This window comes from Typopeltis vanoorti, chromosome 11 (assembly GCF_054136105.1).
Source record: "Typopeltis vanoorti isolate ZY-2024b chromosome 11, IOZ_Tvanoo_1.0, whole genome shotgun sequence".
NCBI classification, from domain to species: Eukaryota; Metazoa; Arthropoda; class Arachnida; order Uropygi; family Thelyphonidae; genus Typopeltis; species Typopeltis vanoorti.
Window position 1 is genome coordinate 124,377,169 of NC_143559.1, and position 21,288 is coordinate 124,398,456.

At 37.3% G+C, this 21,288-nt stretch overlaps 1 protein-coding gene across 2 annotated transcripts in view; it reads left to right on the top strand.

Moving 5' to 3' along the window:
* Window positions 1-21,288, top strand: part of LOC150102021 (protein spinster homolog 1-like) — a 303,327-nt gene that overhangs the window by 119,880 nt on the left and 162,159 nt on the right. For both annotated transcript variants that reach the window (XM_090400213.1, XM_090400212.1), the window contains exons 7-8: window positions 5,815-6,010; window positions 11,512-11,577. In XM_090400213.1, coding sequence (XP_090256339.1) covers window positions 5,815-6,010; window positions 11,512-11,577 — 262 coding nt within the window. The remainder of the gene's footprint in view (window positions 1-5,814; window positions 6,011-11,511; window positions 11,578-21,288) is intronic.

Consider the following 21,288-nt stretch of genomic DNA (forward strand, 5'->3'; position numbering starts at 1 on the left):
ATATCTATATTTGCCTCTTTCCTTGCTATTTTCATTACCTTTGTTTTTCTTATGTTCATTTTCATTCCATAATTGATACAGGATTCTAGTAATCTGTTCAACAGATGTTGTAGACATTAAAAATTTCAGACATTAAAAATATTGTGTTAGGGTTAGGGCCCACGAGATGGTTGCACTAATTAAGCAGCCCACAGTATCTTCATTGTGGGCTGCTTAATTAGTGATAGCCTTCGGCCAGCTATCTCTGATTGGCTACCAGTGGAGATTAAACTGGCATCTCAGACTCTCAAAAGTTAGATAGGGCTAAAATGGCCTCACCTACTCCCTATACGGGAATAAAAAAGGCGTTAGCTGATTGATTGATGACTACCAGCTATATACCACATTGGTGGAACTGTACTCCAAGAAATTGACTGGAAGTCAGAGACTTGGGAGTTGTTAGTGGATAGGAAGTTAAAGTTTAGTGGACACGTAGCAAATGTGGCTAAAGCAGCTCATCAGATCACTTGGTTACTGAAGAATACTTTGACGAGCAGTGACAAGCATGTTATTGTTCCTCTTTATTAAGTCTTGATAAGACCCCATTTTGACTACTGCAATGCACATCTGGGTGACAGGGTCTCTTGGTGATGAGGAGGTGGAGAGGATCCAGAGGCAAGTGACCAAGATGGTAGCAGGTCTATGGAATGAACCTTACAAGAACTGGTTGAAGATTTGTGGGGTTACAGGAACTGGTTGATAGGCAGAAAAGGGGTGATATGATTGAGACATAAAAATTACTTTTATTTTACAAGATTACAAGTTTATTTTAGGTTTACAAGATTAATTCAAAGGAAATTTTTCAGAACAGGTTGGTGGTGAGAGAACTAGGAGCCATCCATGGGAACTGAGTAAAAGTGCAGTTAACATGGGTGTTAGAACTAGGTTTTTTGCTTGGAGAGTAGTGAATGAGTGGAATTGGTTGCCAGAGTCTGTTGTGGGTGCCACGACTGTGAATGAGTTCAAAGCAAAGTATGATAAATATTGCGTAAATGTTGGATAGTTCTTGACATGATGTTTAGGGCATCCCTCGATTGAGTATGACTCCTTGGAAGTTGCCCATAATAATAATAATATTGCACTTAACCATCCCTTTCCGCTTGACATTAATTCTACATTTTAATTTTTATAATGTTATTCCTTCTTAATTCATTATTGAATTAATGGCTTCTGGGTGAGATTGAAATGTCCACTCGGTCTCCAAAAGTTAGATAGGGCTTAAAACACCTTTGTCTACTCCCTATAAGTAGCAGATTTATTATTAATATTACCTTTCTAATTTTTTTATCTCCCATTGTTTATATGTGTACTTTTTTATGTTCTTTATGTTTGGTTCCTATCATTGGCATAAAATTTTTTGACATTTCCTTTGTGCTGTTTTCTGCCATTTTGTTTTGTGAAAATGGAGTTGAAGGAAGGGGTAGTAGTCTTCTTACCTGAATTCATTATAACACAGAAACTATAGTAAACCTTACACATAAGTATCTCTGGTCCTAGCTGTTTGCTATATCGAATGTCTCCTATATAAATGTAATTCAAGTAAAGAGCTGTTTTATCAGCTTTGTCCTTGAATTACAGCTGTTTTAACTTAACCTGATAATGTAAGCTTTTAAAGAAAAGATCAAACTTGTAAATTTCATATCGTCGGCTTGTCGAGAGCTCCTGAAAAGATTAGTAGTATTTTGTGTTAACAGTAGAAATTTTACTAGAATTTTAAGTAGTATTGTTTGCTTTTTTGCTGTTTCTTGGTGTGTCTGTGCAATTTTTGCGTGTTTTCTGTTATTTTAATTATTAATTTTAAGATAAGATAGCATACATATGGCACCGATAAAGAAAAAAATGGCGGCCAGGTCGCCATGTTTGTTTAAGAGTTTTGATGTAAACGAATTTATGCAATGTGCTGTCTGTGAGATGTATGCCTTGCGAAGAGCGGTGGGAGTCTGGTTAGAAAGTGATAGTGGAGTTAATATGTTCAGAAAGTGTAAAGAGAATGAGGATTTCAAGCTTGTTTCGTGTGGCGAGAGTAATATCATTAACGATAGTCATGTTTGTTTAAGAGTTTTGATGTAAACGAATTTATGCAATGTGCTGTCTGTGAGATGTATGCCTTGCGAAGAGCGGTGGGAGTCTGGTTAGAAAGTGATAGTGGAGTTAATATGTTCAGAAAGTGTAAAGAGAATGAGGATTTCAAGCGTGTTTCGTGTGGCGAGAGTGATATCATTAACGATAGTCAGAATGTAGAAAATGGCAGTGTGCTAGAGAATTGCATGGTAGTGCCAGATAGGTGTGAGAGCGTCGTTGAAAGTGTAAATGAGGGTAGAAATACAGAACGAATGGATGATTTGATTGATAATGAAAATGGTGAGATAAATGCGAGTAGTGAAATTGCCCATTTGAACGGTGCGATACACAGAGCTAAAAGGCAACTGGAGCGTATGGAAAAATGTGTGCTGAACGTACCGACAAATGACCGGCGAAAGTCTGTGACGGCAAATAATAGAATGTTCGTAAACGTCAATAAAATGAAGGAGCGAGTGCTGTATGGGGATTCGCTATTAAGAGGCGTAATAATTGAGAGTTTAACGAAGTCATACCAGCCGGGTGCGAACATAAAGGACGTCAGCGAATCTATTCGACTGCAAAAACAGAGGGTGAAAGAGATGATAATCGTGGCAGGAACAAATGATTTGAAAGAGGACAAAATGGAAATGATAGAGGATGTGAGGGAATTATTTGAGGTAGCAAAAGAGAAGAGTGAAAGAGTTAGGATGGTGAGTATCTTACCACGGTATGACAGCGAAGTGTTTAGAAGGAGGGCCATAATTGCCAATGACTTTATGCGTGGGTTATGCATGGAGAGTGGTGTGGAATGAGTTCGATGGGCGAAAGGACTTATATAAGATGGATGGGTTATATTTGAATGGAGTTGGTGTACAGAGACTTGAAAAAGTGGATGTACAGACTCAGGGAAACTAGATTTATTAAGAAGGGGGGGGGAGTAGATATGCAGACTTTAGGGAGGCAGTTGAGTGTATGAATGAGTATATTATGCCCGAGCGAGTATGAAGGACAACAAATCAGAATGGGATAGTTAGTATAAGGCATCAAAGTAGGGATAGGACAAATGGGCTTCTGCAATTCATGTACACTAATGCCAGGAGTATTAGGAACAAGAAGGAAGAGTTTTTGGCCATGATTGGCACTTCCAGGCCACAGGTTGTTGGTATTAGCGAAACATGGCTGACTGTAGATGATATAGCTAGTGGGATTGAATGCGACGGGTATAGCGTGTTCAGGAGTGACAGGGTGAATAAAGGGGGGGGGGGGAGTGTTATTGATGATAGCTGATGAGCTGCAACCAAGGAGTATAGAAGTTGAACTGCAGGATAGAGAAAAGAGCACATTTGAGGCTGTTTGGTGTGAGATAGAATCTAGCAGAACAAAATATACAATTGGGTGCTGCTATAGACCAGGTGATGGAATAGATGGTGGGGATAGTATGCATAGGCAAATAGAAGAAATGAGTGGAAGGAGGGTAATTATTATGGGTGATTTCAATTATAGTAACATTGACTGGAAAGAGGAGAGGGCACATGGGAGGAAGGAATTGGATTTTATGTGGTTATTAAGGGATAACTATCTGCGACAGCATGTAATGGAAAATACTAGGGGTCAGAGAGTTCTTGACCTAGTAATTGCAACTGAGAATGTGGCTGTAACGAACATGACCATGTTGCCACCAATTGGTGAGAGCGACCATAAGGTCATGACTTGGGAGGTGGCTAAAGGAGTGGAATTTACAATTAAGACAGGGTACATGTGGAATTACCAGGCTGGTAAGTATGACAAGCTTAGGTGTGTGCTTGGCTCAGTGCCATGGCATGTAAAACTGCAAGGGCTGGATGTTGATAGTGCATGGGGGGTGGTTAAGAACTGTTTGCAGGAGGCAATGATTGACTGTATACCAAGAATCCGAATAATAAATCAAGTAGGGATTAAATGGATGAATAATACTATTAAGCTTGAGCTGCAAAAAAAGAAACAATTGTGGAGGGAATTTAAGGAGAAAGGTGACCATCAGGCGCAGGAACAGTATAAAGCTCAGGCCAGGATGGTAACAAGGGTGGTAAGAAAAGCAAAAGCAGATTACGAAAGAAAATTGGCCATGCAGGCTAAAGAGAATCCCAAACGGTTTTTTCAATATGTTGCAAGTAAAAGGAAAAATGCTCATGGTAGAACGATCTTAAAAAATGCTGAGGGTAGGGAGGTAACCGAATCAGTCGATATTGTGGAATTACTGAGCGAGCACTTTGCAAGAGTATATCATCCAGGTGGTGACTTTGCAGGAATGGAAGAACCAACAGCTTATACTGGAATTGTGATGAATGAAGTAGAGGTAACTAGTCTATTACAGAACCTCAATGTCAATACATCTGTGGGATTGGATGGTATACCAGCTCGTGTCGTACGTGAAGCGGCTAAAGAATTGTCAGTGCCCTTGACCATTTTGTTTAATTTGAGCCTCGGGTCTGGGTGAGTCCCAAGGGGGTGGAAAGAGGGGAAAATAGTTCCATTGCACAAAGGTGGTTCCACGAGATTTAGGAGTGTTTGTGGATAAGGAATTGAAATTTAGGGGACACATTGCAAAAGTGGCCAAATCAGCTCATGAAATCACTTGGTTGCTGAAGAATACGTTGACAAGCAGGTTATTGTTCCTCTGTATCGAGCCTTGATAAGACCCCATCTCGACTACTGTGCCCAGATTTGGTCACCTAGGTTTCTTCTCGATGGGGAGGAGGTGGAGAGGATTCAGAGGCGAGTGACCAAGATGATAGCAGGTCTGTGGAATGAACCTTATGAGAACAGGTTGAGGATTTGTGGGTTGCAGACATTGGTTGATAGGCGGAGGAGGGAGATATGATTGAGACATTCAAATTACTGAAGGGTTTCTATAAAATTAATTCAGAAGATATTTTTGAGAACAGGGCTGGTTGTGGGAGGACTAGGGGACATCCATGGAAACTGGGCAAAAGTGTGGTTAGTAAAGGTGTTAGAGCTGGGTTCTTTACTTTTAGAATAGTGAATGAGTGGAATGCGCTCCCTGAGTCTGTGGTGGATGCGGTGACAGTGAATGAGTTTAAGGCGAGGTATGATAGATACTGTATGAATGTCGAATAGTTGTGATGAATATGATTTGGGGCCTCCCTCGATGAGTCTAATGACTCCCTGGAGTTGCCCGTAATAATAGTAATAGTAAATTTACCTACCATTACTATAATGGAAATCATGTTAGTAACTGATTTTGGAACGGATGGGTTGTATTTTCTGGAATTTGAGACATAAAAAGCAGACCCAACTTTTTTTTGTTGATAACTTGCTTCCTTAGCTGATGGATAATTTGGAAAACATGGAAGTAAAAATTGCATAATCAATCTAGCCCCTTTATGTAATTTGCAGTATTTTGGTAGGTTACTGTGCTTCAGTTCTTGAAGTACAATTATGTGTTTAGATTAGTTTGGCTCACCTCCAGTATATCTAGCATGTAGCTACATAAACTGTATCAAGCAAAATAATCTGGTATAGGCCATTTTAAGCATAAATTTTTGAACATTTATGTTTTTAATTTAAACAAATTTACACTTCCAATTTAAATATTGGAAGTTTGTTTACCTGTTAGAAACATTTCCCATAGCCTTGCAAAAAGACACACACATTTAGTTGAATGTAGCTTCTTTGAATGAGATTATTTTATATAACATTCTCATTTCCTTCCAGAGTTGGACTTGTATTTGGAGTAATAACTTGCATTGCTGGTATCACTGGAGTTCTTCTGGGTTCAGCAGCTACTCAGTATTACAGAAAATATAATGCACGTGCTGATCCATTAGTGTGTGCATTTGGTGTACTTTCAAGTGTTCCAGCATTATATATAGGCTGTATTATTGCAGATAAAAATATTGATGCCTCTTGGGTAAGTGAATTTGTTTATTTCTATATTCATTGAGTATAATACTTTATTGATTATAAGCAAACTATATAAGAAAATGATGGTGGGTGATAACATGTCTGATTTCCAAAGGAAATCGTTATTTCTAAAGTATCGAGCAGCGTTTTTGAAAAGTCTGAGCTCTGAACTTATAATTTTTTTATCCTTCGCTGTCTGATCTTTTTGTATTAGCATGCTTTAAAAAAAAAAAAAAAAAGCATAATAGTATACCATTCTTCCAGGAATGGAAGGAAGAAGCTAAAAATCTATGAAAGCATGAACATCAAAGATACATAATTTTTTTTTTTAAAAAAAAGCCATTTTGGGAAAATGGCCTCTTACCACAAATTAGTATTGTGCTCCACCAAAAGTTTTTAACTGCCTGAGCTGTTTGCATGGAAGAAACAAACATCATTATCATTCTAATAAGTAAATCTTGTTTAATTTTTTTTCTTTTCTTCAACAGAGGAGATGAGTGTATATTTGATTTTAGAAGATTTTATTTACTTTTGCCTGATGTTAGTAAATAATATTTGGTGCACGAGAGAATAAAGATTAGTGTTATTATATAGGTATACCCATCAGCATCTAAGACTCATTGTAAGAGGCTCTAATATCCATTATTCACATTGCCTATTATACTGCTACTTAAACTCATTCATTGTATAAGCAGCACTTGCCCCTGGCAACTTATCTTACTCATTCAGCACTCTCAAGCAAAAATTATAGCTCTCATGCCTTTATCAACTACATCTTTACACAACTTCTGTTATTCCACTTCTGTGTATTAAAAGAATTTCCAAACATATTACTGAAGTTGTAAGACCTTGACATTGTGATGTCCTTTTATCCTTTCAGGAAAATTTCTACCTTCCTTTCCTCACTGAAGGAGAAGCTTCCTCCACTCAGCTTTCCAAGTGTCTACCAAATGTTTTGTTTCTGTGGTTTGTCTTACTTCAGACGGTCTGGTAGATCTGCCACCATTCATCTTGAAGAACACTAATCTTACATCCAGTATCATGAAAATGCCTGCTCGAGTGTCGCCCAGATCAACAAGGCCTGCGATACCAATCGAGTGATCGGAGTTGGATCGAAAAGTGGGATACCGAAAGGAAACAGAAACTAACAGAACTGTTATCATTAGGAACGTGGAATGTGTGGACACAATGGATGTCAGGAAAGTTCAAATTACTTTGTGAGGAAATGAAGAGATATCAGTGTGATATACCAGGATTGGCAGAGATGCGATTGACATCATCTGGAGAGATCAATGGATGCGAAATATATGGTCAGGACGTGGCATGAAGCAGGAGTTGGCCTCCTTCTTAACAAAAGAGCTCAAGAGGCAAAGCTACAAACTAGTCAATGAACGCATAGTAGCAAGATTTTAGGCAAAACCATTTAACATATCAATAGTCTAGATATATGCACCCACATCTGACAGCACAGATGAGGATATTGACTTATTTTACAAAGATCTGACAGAAACAATGCCAAAACAATATGTGCTAATTATTGAAGATCGGAATGCCAAAGTTGGAATAGATAATGATGGTTGGGAAAGAGTCATGGGAAAATATGGTTTCGGAGAAAGAAATGAATGAGGTCAAAAATTGTTAGAATTTGCTGTGGACCACGAAATGGTGATCTGTAACATAAGATTCCAACAAAAGGAGTGTAGAAAATGGATGTGTTGATCAAATGATGGGAAAACCAAGAACATGATTGATATGATTAAGATTAAAAGAAGATGGATAACATCGGTACAGCAGTGTGAATCTTTCAAGGAATGGATATAGACTCGGACCATAGTTTAGTGATTGCAAACCTCAAGTTGAAATTAAAGAAATATAACCTCCAACATCAGAATAGAAGAGATACAGCAAGAATAAGTGAAGCAGAAATAGGAAGAAGGTACAGAACAGTGTTGGAGAAAGAAAAAAACTCGAATCTAAGAGTGAAAAGAGTAATGAAGGTGATAGAAAATGCAGTGGCAGAAACAGTACCAGGAAATGGATTACATAAGAAACACTGAAGTTAGTACAAGAGAAAAGAATGTTGAAGATAAGAAAGGATACATCAGAAAAAATAGAGAAGCAATATAGAAGAAAGTGCAATGAGGTGAAAAAAGCAGTCAGAATGGTTAGAGGCCCAATGCAACAATATAGAACAGTACTATGGAGAGCATAAAATAAAGGAGGTATACAGACCACAATTAAAGATTGTGGTCTGTATATTTTCGATACGGTCAAGAGTAGGAAATGTCTGACAATCATTTCCTACTCTGATATTTAGATCCCTGACAAGGACCAACTTTTCCTTTTTCATTGTGTCAGTTGCTTTTTCTAAAGCATCAAAAAATTCCTCCACTTCTACCTTAGTAGAACCTTCTGTGGGACCATAGGCACAAATAAGTCTCATTGTCCAGTTCCCCATTCTCATATTTGCCCACATTACTCTACTTGAGACTGACTGCCATTCAAGAAGATTAGCCTCGTATTTTGTGTTGAATACTATGGCTACTCCTTCTTTTCCTTGATTGTCATTGCCTGAAAATAACATTTTGTATTTATTGCTCAGAAAGATCTTACCAGTTTTGGTCTTTTTTGTTTCAGTCACCCCTATTATGTCGATCTGGTACTTATCTAATTCCCTCAGCTAGCTCCATTTCTTTGCCATTCAGGCTTCTTATGTTGAGTACCGATCTTTAACATTGGTGATGTTGGGTTGGGGTGTTTTCAGATTTGTTCCAGTAGCTGACTTTTTGCTGTTCGCCCTAGTTCCCTGTCACTGGCAAAAACAACGGGAGCCTTGTTTAACCGGGAGACACCCCATCCGGCATGAAATTTTGTCATGTTGTACCATCATTTTCTATATTGGTTTAAGCTAATAAGAATACAATTTGGTCAGCTAAATCCAAATTGCCAGCCCATCCTCATTCGTTCAATATCCAGGTAGATACCCATCAGGGTGCACCACGAGAAGGTGAGGATTGGAATTTAGGTCAGAAGCCCTGTCAGTTCTCTGCATTCCTTTAAAGGCTATGTGGAGGTCTCCTCTCAGTTATAGAGCTTTGACCCTTAAGCACCCCGAACAGATGGCATCAATGGCAATATCATATTAAAAACAAGAATATTAGGAAAGAACTTGATATTGTCAGCATCCAGAAATGCTTCAGCAGAGCTAATCTCAGGTGGTATGGTCACTTAAATAGAATGGGCTAGGAAAGATTAGGAGAACAAGTGTTCTGTGCCAGGTTGCAGGAAAACGACCCAGAGGAAGACCAAGATATAGGTGGATTGATACGGTACAATGTGCCTTAGACAATAGAAATATTAGATCTGATAATGTTGGAGTATTGACAAGTAACAGACTGATTTGGAGGAAAATTGTAGATAGGAAGTTAGGAATGATGTAAATTTTTCATGTAGTACTATCGTATCCTGTTCCCTTGAGGATACATGGCAGGAATTTGATGATGAGGTATAAAGATATATAGTATTCATGCCCCCCACATCCTGAAGCAGGCCCCCATGCCAGGATTTTTTGCGGGCCCCCTACTTGTCGCTCATGTTAAGGACAACTCATTGCTATACAGTCTACAGGGTTTAGGATCAGTTAATTTAAATGATAACACAAAAGTAATATTTTTTATTTAAAAAGTACCAACATCTATATAATACAAACTAATAATAATTTTCAAAATTACTTCAAAGTGTATTTTCTAGCTTTTGTCGACGCAAATTTATCAATAATGTCAATTAAATCAACTTGCTTAGCCAAATCATTTTCGATGCACAAAATTGCTAGGTGATTAAGTCATTCTTGGCTACTTATAAATCTTTTGGAATTCTTGAAGCCTGATAGTTCATACTATCTCTTGCCACATGTTGTTTGAGATTACTCTGGTACTAGGGTCATCATATTTTTTATCAGCTTTTTCAACAGGGCCTGCAACTGCTGGTTTTTCACTTGCGGGCCTTTTCTTCAGTTGCAAGACGTTCACATGTAACCGCTGCTTGACTTTCAACTGCCTTATGAGTTTCAATTTAACACCGATATTCTGTTTGGATTTCAATGTCACAAACATTATCACTATCTTCACTATGATCAGTACTGGAAACTATGTCCTTTTTTATTTTCAGATTTGAAAAATTTGGTTATGAATTGACAGCCTCACGATGCTTTCGATTCTCTCTTGGATTTAAGTTTCCTCTTCTGAGCTCCAGACTTATGTTTGTACTTTGAATCAGACATTGGTATTTTATTGATTTTAACTAGAATGTCTTTGCTTGCTTGAGAGCAATTTATTTAAATATTTTTAATATCTCAAATTTGTGTGATCTGAAAAGAAATAATAATTAAATTTGTTTCATACAAAAAATCATGTTAGAATCGAAAAAAATTAACTAAAAAAGCTTTATATTTTCTTGTACTTACTAACACTAGCAAAATTTTAATTCAAATAAGACAAATTCTTCTCAAATAAAGAATTTTGTAGAAAATTTTCAGGTTCCTGAGATCAACTTAACCAACTAAAACTATCAAATAAAGCTTTCTCTTTTATGAATAGAATAAAATTCTCTCAGCATCCCTACGCACCGATAAGGTAGTGTTTTGGCATTGAAACAACGGCATGCATAGAAAGCGAGATGCGCAAACGAAAACCAAAAACTAAAGTAAATCCTTTCGAATAGGAAGTTTAGAAGAGTAACCGTAAGTCAGAAAAGATGGATAATGGGTTGGAAATGTTTGCAAAAGCTAGTAGTCCCTCTTGGCACATATTCATTCATATTTTATAAAGTTTCTTTTTGTCTTTTGTTAGTCTCACTTAACTAGCCGACCCGACAAGAAAGGGCCCCCTAATTCTGCCCCCCCCCAGGCTAGAGCCCTGTCAGCCCTGCCCTTGTGGGGCCATGATAGTATTTACTGTAGTACCGTTTTTCTTTCTTTAAATGGGAATTAAAGATGCTTAAAACTAGCTTTTTTTTATTTTTTTTTTATTTTTAAATTGTACAGGCTGAGTTCTTCCCCTAACCCTGTTTATCTCATAAGGCCTGCTGAATTTATTGCATGAAATTTTGTAATGTGCCAATTTTTAGGAACGTACATACATACAAAATGATAGCACAGAACACGCACTTTGTTTCAGCTACATCCCAAATTGTCAGCCTTGTTCATTCATTATCAAGGAAGATAATGGATTGAGGATTGGACATTAAATCAGCAACCTTGGTCTGTTTTCTGCATTTCTTAAAAGGTTTCACTAAGATCTTCCAAGTATCTAGATTTGATGCTGAAGTGACATCCTGTATCAAAGTTATGCTTGGTTTGGATGTCTTGAGAATAAAATAGTAGAACTTTAAACCTTTTTAATAAAACAATTTCTTCATATTCCTTTAAAAAGTAATATTGTTACTACTGAACTTTTTTTTTGTTAGTTTATTTTAAAACCATAATTAACACATTAATCAATGTTCTTATAGGCTCTGATTTTCTTTGGTGAAGTCTTCCTGTGTACAAATTGGCCAATCGTAGCAGATATGCTATTGGTAAGTATACCAGAATTTAATTTGCTTCCTACTTTTAAATATTGAGTTTTGTTGCTTAAGGCTTATACTGACAATGTAAGCACATATCACAAATAGAAAAAAATAAAATAAAAATGTTATCTATTGTGTAATTTTATAACGGGCTTGTGTAGCTCAGTGGAAGTACCGCTTGCATCTTCTGCACTAGGCTACCCAAAGATAGACTTCAGTTTAAGCCTATCTTCGAACTGGTTCCCGAATTAGGTGAACTCTGGCAGGAGCAAGGGAGCTTTTTCTCCCAGAAACTCGGTTGTTTAGTTCTGTAAACTCGAGAAAATCGACCTTAGAACCCACATTATTTCAGATAGTAACATATCCTGTTAGGCTTAAGTACCAAGAGATGACAGCACTTGTTTGCTCATCTCTTCATTGGTGCTGCCTATAATTACTCTGAGACACGGGCCAGCTATCTCTGATTGGCTACCGATGGAGATTGAACTGCCCACTCGGTCTCCAAAAGATAGGGTTAAAAAACCTCACTTACTCCTTATAAGAGAATAAAAAGACTTTAGCTTATTATTATAATTTTATAACACATTATACAATATTTTAGAAGTGAAATTTAATAAACTTAAATCATTCGTTATATACAGGGCGTGAATAATGTAACAACATTGAAATATTTCAGAAAAACTTATTAAATGTACAAATTTGAGAATCTGACACTGAGGTGAAATTTTTGTTTTGAATAATTGAAGAATATATTCTGGGGATGCTTAAGGGTTAAAGCTATATAACTGAGAGGAGACCTCCACATATCCTTGAAAGGAATATGGAGAACTGACCAGGGCTTCTGACCTAATGTCCAGTCCTCACCTTCTCGTGGTGCATCCTGTTAGGTATCTATCTGGATACTGAACGAATGAAGATGGACTGGAAATTTGGGATTTAACTGATCAAATTGTATTCTTATTGGCTTATTAACACAATACAAAATGATGGTACAACATGACAGAATTTCATGCCAGGGAACCAGGGCAAACAGCGAAAAGTCAGCTACTGGAACAAATCTTAAAACGCACCCTAACCCAACATCACCAGAGTTCAAGATTGGTACTATCAACATAAGAAGCCTGAATAGCAAAGAAATGGAGCTAGCAGAGGAATTGGATAAGTACCAGATCGACATAATAGGGGAGACTGAAACAAAATGACAAAAACTAGTGAGATCATTCTGAGCAATAAATACAAAATGTTATATTCAGGCAATGACAGTCAAGGAAAAGGAGTAGCCATAGTATTCAACACTAAATAAGAGGCTAATCTTCTTAATGGCAGGCAGTCTCAAGTAGAGTGATGTGGACAAATATCAGAATGGGAAACTGGACAATGAGACTTATTTGTGCCTATGGTCCCACAGAAGGTTCTACTAAGGTAGAAGTAGAGGAATTTTTTGATGCTTTAGAAAAAGCAACTGAGACAATGAAAAAGGAAAAGTTGGTCCTTGTCAGGGATCTAAATAGCAGAGTAGGAAATGATTGTCAGACATACAAAAATATTTTGGGAAAATTTGGAGAAAAGAGCAAAGCTAATAATGGCAAATATCTGTTGGATTTCTGCTCAGGACATGGACTGATTATTACTAACACAATTTTCCAACATCAAAATTACTAATTATTATAATAACGGAATTAACTCACATAAATTATTCTTTATTCGTAGAATTTTCACCTGAGTATCACAGGCGTCATCAGTACAGGTACAAGGCTAATTAAACAATAACTGTTATATTCACAAAGTGCTACCTAAGTAGCTAAGGTTAAATTTCCTAAATTTATTTAATTATTTAGTTATTTAATTATTAAATAATAATTATTTAATTATTCAATTATAATAATTTTTTTTTTCGATTTGGAAAAGGCATATGACAAGGTGCCAAGCTATTCAATACGCTACAGTTATATGGTATCAATGGGGCATTATATCAAGCAATACTTAGTCTTTATTTGAGTTGTAAATCAGCAGTTAGGATTGAAGGAAGTACAGGAAGATGGTTTAATGTTAAATCTGGTGTGAGACAAGGATGTACATTATCCCCTCTGTTATTCATTATCTGTATGTACATCCTTGAGGGTACATTGCAGAAATTTGATGATGAGGCTATCTTCCTTGAGGAAAACTGATTGAGAAAAAGCACAGAAATAGATGGAATGAAAGAGAAGATGGTTTAAAGCGGGACAGTGAATAGATGTGTTGACCAGCATTTGGTCGTGTTTGCAGGCTTAAGCAGAAGTGGAGGAATGGTGTTGGTAGCCATTTTGGTCGAACAGTACCTATAGAAATGATGAGGCAGAAACAGAATGTCACTGAGATAGTGACTGATATGTTGAGAGTGAAAGATGGTTATATGTTCATTAATTGACTGGATTGCCCTCTTTTGGATAGCATCAAGCATTTTGAAGGATGATTTTAGGGTGCCATCTCAAATGTGAGGATAATATTCTACGGTAGGGTTAATTTGGGATTTATGTAGTTCCGAAGTTGTTCAAGGTGAGGAGTTAATCTGGAGTGAAAAAGGACTTCGGAAGATGAGGCTGTGGTGTGATTATCAGTGTGATATAATGACATTCATCTGAAAGACAGTATTTGGCTTGTCTTGCAGTCAATACTACACTTTTATTTGATTAAGTGTCTTGAGTATGGTGGTGGTGGTGCAAAAATGCACCACCACCGCCATAAAATGCAAATAACAAAAAATCCACCCACATGGCTGTAAACCTATAGTGCATTAGTGCTGAGGATGAATACATAATCTGGAAACCCTGCTCTGGACACTAAATAACTTTTCAAACCACTTCTGATCTGCATTAATCACATCATGGCCTGTCTTACACTGGGCAATAAAATCCATCACCTATCTGAAGACATTCATCCATCCTTTGCAAGATGCAACCACTCTTCAGCCTGTTGGCTAGCGGTGGGTATGTTGTCTACTGGAAAGTTACTGTATATTTCCTGTTATAATAGTTATAGAAAGTATGGTGAATTCTCATTAGAATACATTTCATTATAATGAATTCATCCACCAGAACAAATTACTGAAAAGCTCCAACAAAGCTTTATACTTCCGGTGCTGTTCTAAAAGAAATTTTCAATAGCAAACTATCGACTATAAGCAACTATTCTTGTAATCATAAATTGGCTATAGCGAGTCATCTAACACCTCTGTGCCTGCCTTGGGAAAAAGTGTAAGATGGCTCTGGGCCCAAGTCCTCTTCCATCTCTTCTTTGCCTCCCTGCACATCCATCTGCATGACCTTTCTTCCCACATACTCATCCTCCCTCCTCATCACATGACCAAACCATCTCAACTTTGCCTCCTGTATCTTCACTCCTAAGTTCGTAACTTTCACTGTTCCCATTACATAGTCATTTCTCAGACTATCCTTTCTGGTCACACCACACATCCACCTAAGCATTCTCATCTCCACTACCTCCATCCTGCTCATGCTATTTTTCCCCAGGGCCACGGTTTCTATAGCATATGTCATAGCGGGTTTCACTACTGTCCTGTACATTTTGCCTTTTAGATTGATCGGCACCCTCTTATCACATAGCACTCCAGCCATCTCTCTCCAGTTCCTGCATTCCACTTCCTTCTCAGCCTCTCCATCCTATTTCACTGTTGAACCTAAATATCTAAAGTCACTGACCTTCCTGATGACATTTCCTTCCAGCTCCAGATCTGTCTCCTGGCTGCCATCCACTTTGCAACACATATACTTTGTTTTACTTCTGCTCAGTCTCATATCTCTCTCTTCCAGTACTCTCCTCCATTTCCAGTTTAGCTGCCACTTCTCTTGATTCTGCACACAGCATGATGTCATCCGCATACAACATTGTCCAAGGCATGTCTTCTCTCACCTCCTCTGTCACCACCTGCATCACAATATTAAACAGGAATGGACTTAATGCTGACCCTTGATGCAAGCCAACTGTCACTTGAAAACGTTCTGTCTCTCTCTTTACATATCTACAGATAATATAACAAATGTATATTACATAAAGTAAGGCATGGTCCAGCATCAGGTACCTTGGATTTGTCTTGCCCATACTCACTAAAGTGAGCCAACGAGCAGTGCATCATGGTGATAGAAAATACTCAATAGGAATGCAATCAAGAGTATCCTTGAGGCAGAAAAAGTAAAAAAAAAAAACTGGAATATGGACAGCTACAATAGATTATATTCAACCAGAAATCCTCATATATGGAAATATAAAAATTTTGCACTACATAATTTGGAAGGCCTGGTCAAAATGCTGAATTCCAGGTGATTGGAGTAGAGAAGATTGGAGAATTAGAGGAATTTCTTGGTAAGACTTGTATACAAGCATACCAGAGAAAAAGCAAAGAAAAATTGTGTAAGGGAAACTTGGAACAGAACAAGCCATGTCCCCCCACCCTTGCCAAATAGAGGTTGTAGGACCAGATTTTTACTATTAAGATAGACAGCCAAGAAATCGTGGGAATAAAACATGTTTCTTTAATTTTTGTACATGGTGCCAAGAGAAAAGCTGATCAAAACGCTACAGTTATATGGTGTGAATGGTACATCATATTGAGAAGTGTGTAGTCTGTATTTGAGCTGTAAGTCAGCAGTTAAATTGAAAAAGGTACAGGAAGATGGTTCGATGCTAAATCACGTGAGACAAGAGTGCACATTGTTATGGGAGTGCACATCTCCACTGTTATTCTTCGTCTATATGGATCACATGAAGGAAAGTGGGTTAAATAGTGAATATCAACATTGGAGATATTAATCTCAGCTCTTTACTTCGTGCAGCTGTTATACTTCTAAATAAAATCCAGCAAAAGTCTGTATGATTCCCTAACTATATTGAATAAATGCTGTAATAAATTTGGTATGAAAATCAGCAGGAATGTTGAAAACATCAACTGCATCCTGAATTCCTATAGAATAAGAAAATCATTGCACCTGTTGAGATACAATTTTTAGTGAAAACAGTAAATTGAATATGGAAATTAGCAAAACAACAAAATTAGCAAAGCTGATATGGTAGGAAGTGAACTGAATAAAATTTATATAAAATAACAGTGAAATTAGTCAAAACACTAGACTAATCATACAAGGCAGTTTGCAAACTGCTAAACTTTCAAGCTTTCAAACAAAAGGTAATTTTAACTTATGAATTTGAGAGCTAGGTTAGAAATATAAAACTTGATCAGAATCTGGAGGCTACAGATATGAGTGTTCTAAGAAGGATTAGTGGAGTGAACAAGTGGTAGAATGATGTTGAAAGTTTATTTTTCACTTGGTTAGACTATAATAAATTTAGTTTAATCCTTTATCCAAGTGTGAGCAAACAAAGTTTGCGCCTGAAAATATCTTCAGGACTGAGGTAAGGTAGTACAACACTGGGAAACTCATAGCAAAGGTGGACCAAGCTAACATCACTCCTATCTCAGTATTTCCCATAATACAAAACACATCTCCTTGTGGATATGTATAATGTTAAGGGAAGGGCCACTACCCAGACTGGTTTAGACCTTTATTGAGGTCTCGTCAGTGGGAGCCAGGCCCAGAAGTGAAGATACCAAGACAGAAGCAATGGACAGGTCATCTTTACCTATAGGAGTTGCCAAAAGGTGTGCCACCTTATTATTAAATTACTCTGGATTTAGAGAAAGATGTTGAAAAGTTTATTTTTCACTTGGTTAGACTATAATAAATTTAGTTTAATCCTTTATCCAAGTGTGAGCAAAAAAAAGTTTGCACCTGAAAATATCTTCAGACTAATATTAGAAATTAAATATGTATGGCAGTTTCCATCATTAATGTCTTCCTGTTTGAATTTTGCTACGAGTTGCCTGGTGTTGTACTACCTTACCTCAGTCCTGAAGATATTTTCAGGCACAAACTTTGTTTGCTCACACTTGGATAAAGGATTAAACTAAATTTATTATAGTCTAACCAAGTGAAAAATAAACTTTTCAACATCTTTCTCTAAATCCAGAGTAATTTAATAATAAGGTGGCACACCTTTTGGCAACTCCTATAGGTAAAGATGACCTCTCCATTGCTTCTGCTTTGGTATCTTCACTTCTGGGCCTGGCTCCCACTGATGAGACCTCAATAAAAAAGTCAAAACCAGTCTGGGTAGTGGCCCTTCCCTTAATGCATAACATTATACATATCCACAAGGAGATGTGTTTTGCATGATGGGAGATACTGAGATAGGAGTGATGTTAGGTTGGTCCACCTTTGCTACGAGTTGCATGGTGTTGTACTACCTTACCTCAGGCCTGAAGATATTTTCAGGTGCAAACTTCATGGTTGAATCATATTAAAAACAGGATATTTTAAAGGAACTTGATATTCTTTGGAAATTTAGCTCAGGCAGTATGATCACTTAAGACAGAATGGGAGAGGAAAGGTTAGCAAAACAAGTGTTTTTTCCTAGATGGTAGGTAAAAAAGACCTAGAGGAAGATCTGAGTGGATTTGATACAGTAAAAAGTGTCTTGGAAGAAATATAAGATCTGATTTGGCATTCTGGCAGATAACACATTAATTATATAATCATAAGGTGTGAACAGCTTTTCTGTTTACATCTTATCATATGCCTTTTCTTAATCTACAAAACTTACACAGTTACTTGTTATACTCCTAAGATTTTTCAACTCTTTGTCTTAAAATACAGATCTGGATGTTACCCTTATTTGCTTTGAATCCACTTGTTTGAACAACTTTTCAAACAAGTTTCTCTTTTACTTTTTTTTTTCTTCTCAAGTATGCTTGCATAGATCTTAGTTGCATAGATCTAATTTATGCTTTGAACTCTAAGAATTTAACCACACCAGGCCTTTTGAATTATGTAGGGTAGCGACTGTGAAAGTTCTATCTCGAGATGTAAACATTATCTATCTAACATCTATTTCAGTGATTCTTTCACATCTGAGTTTTGTGGTTGCTCTTTCTACTTAAAGTATTATACTCATAATTGCATTCTTCTTGTATAATTTCTCTCACTGTTCTGTATTGCTTGTTTCATTTAAGTCTTTCAGAGTAACAACATCGGACCTGCAGTATATCTTTTATTCTTTGCATCACTTTTTTATCCAGTTTCTTTACTCTTTTCTCCATTTCTAAGCTTTGTCCTAGAACATTTAGCCACCTTTGTCATATATATATGGTATGGTAAGAAGCCAGTTGAATAAATTTATATGGGATAATGAAATTTAACTTACATATGGGTTAAAAGTAAAACAATTAATCAGAGACTAGGCTGCATATCAATGAGCTGAGAAATTCAGGGGAGATGATTTGACATTGTTAGCACTCAGGAATATGTGACACCATACTGAACTAATATCAAGTGGCATGGTGTCATATCCTACTTCTTCCTTCTTGATCACTCTTCCCTAGTCATTCTGGAGGCCATATTGAGTAAAAGTGATTTCTTTAGTGTTTCTGTAAGACAGGTGGTTTTTGGATTTATGGAATGCTTTCTTAGATTAATTAGTATGTGTTAAGGTAGTATATAAAAGTGGTGCCATAAACCTGTAGTGTCAGAAAATAGTCGCACCAAAAACAAAGGCCAACATCGATGTCAGAGACAGGAACACATTACATCAGTGGATATCAGTGAAGGTATAGAAAGTAATTTGATATACGAATTACTTAAATATAAAGAGCCAATAGGCTTCATTTCGACGATGTAACATTATTTAAATTAAGGGGATATTAAATCCCACATTGTTTCAAAACCGAATAAGAAACTCAAAGATCGGAATCAAAGAGTTTCATGCCGAATATAGTAAACTATAAAAGTATTGGCAATACTAGCGTAAGCCAAAGCACATAGTACAAACTAGGGCAACTCGTAGCAAAGGTGGGGCTCTGATCACTATTCTTAGTATTTCTTTTCGCTATACCCTCAGTATTAATTTGGTCTACTTACTCACTGATGAGACCTCAATAAAGGTCGAAACCGGTCTGGGTAGTGACCTTCCACTATAATGTATAACATCTCCTAGGAGATGTATGATGTTATACAGACCTAAAGTAAAACATCTCCCTCTTCAGTATCCAGGTTGTATAGAGCATCTTGATTCTGTCATTGTCAATTCATGTTGGGTCCTCCCAAGGATCAAGAATCTCCTGCTTTTCAAGAAGATACAAGAAGAACAAAGATTATTCATAGAGAGGTAGAAAGGTTACAACAACCAATGCTAGAGAGAATGGATTCCATGATGAAAAAGTTGACAGAAATGTCTACCAAGTGTGGAACGAACTCTCCTTTGTCCTTGGACGGAGAGGGTATAAGAGGTTACCGACGAGAAATTCATAGGTGCTACAATTGCAACAAATGAGGGCATATTGCCCGAAACTGTTTTGTTACACCTGGAAGCTCAAGAACAAGGTATCTACCAGAAACAACATCACACATTTGTACTAGACCATTCGTAAAATGGGGGCAAAAGACATTTCCCTGGAATGGCAGTAAATGCAAGAATGTGCGGAAAAGATTTCAAGGCACTCATTGACACCAGTTCCCAAGCTTCCATAATCTCTGAGAGGTATATTAAGCAACTGGAGCCCTGTGTAAATGGAAGAATTAAACAGTTGAGAAAAACCCATCAGACTTTTAGGGATATCCCCCTCAACAACTCATGCCACTAAATTAGTAAGACAAAGAGTGGGACTGCCGGAGTTTGGCTTTTATGCATGGCATAATTTCTTGGTTCTACCCAAGAACACACTCTTTCAAATAGGGTTGATTCTATGGAAGGATTTCTTGAAAAAGTATGGTTTCTCATGCGACTATTCTAGAGAAGAGATTCAATTCCTTGGAAGAAAGAATTTTACTATAATGAATCAGAACTCGAGAGATCAAGGTAAGGGAGGCATCCCTCTGAACAACAAGCCTCAGTGCATAGAGAATGCTGAATTGACCAAAGAAAGGGAGAACCGCATGGCTGGCACTCAGTCAAGATCTAATGAGATTGCCTCATCACCGGAGAATGAGAAACCTAATACTAGGAATACTGATGAAGTCGAGGAGTCAGATAATAAGCAAATCACATGTAAGAGACAGAATAACACCTACGAAGAGGCAGCAGAAGATGACCACGTCAGTGTCACTTTCTGAAAAGGCAGAATGAGCAAAACAAAGCTATTTGCATGTGCTAAGTAATTGCTGAGGACTCAGAGAATGCATCCTGGCCCAGGCGAAGGTTTGAATTAAGGCCCAGACAAAATGGAAGAGTCATCTCCAGAGAAAAGAGGGAAAACTAAAAGGGAAATTTTCTTGGGGAGAAAATTTTTAGAAAAAGGGGGGGCCTTTGTTAGATCCTGAGTGAGGACTCTTTCAAGAAAAGAATCATTCATTCATTCAGGATTTAACTAAAACACAATTCTAAGTAAGAAAATACTTGTACTGTTAGCAAAGTGAGCACATTATATGAGAGAACATGTCACATTCTTTTTAGAAAATGAAAAAAAATAGAAAAAAAAATTTGGGTCTAAACTTAATATATTGTTTAAAGTGTTAATGTTAAATTGTGCTCTATACAAGAACGTGTATCTAAGTGCTAACAAAAGTCCAAAGGTTACGAGCTGGACCACCGCCGATGACGTAAACCCCAAGGCAGAGGCATTCGTGGAAGACGAACAGAATTTGCGCTCATCGAGGAGCAGAGGTGCGACGT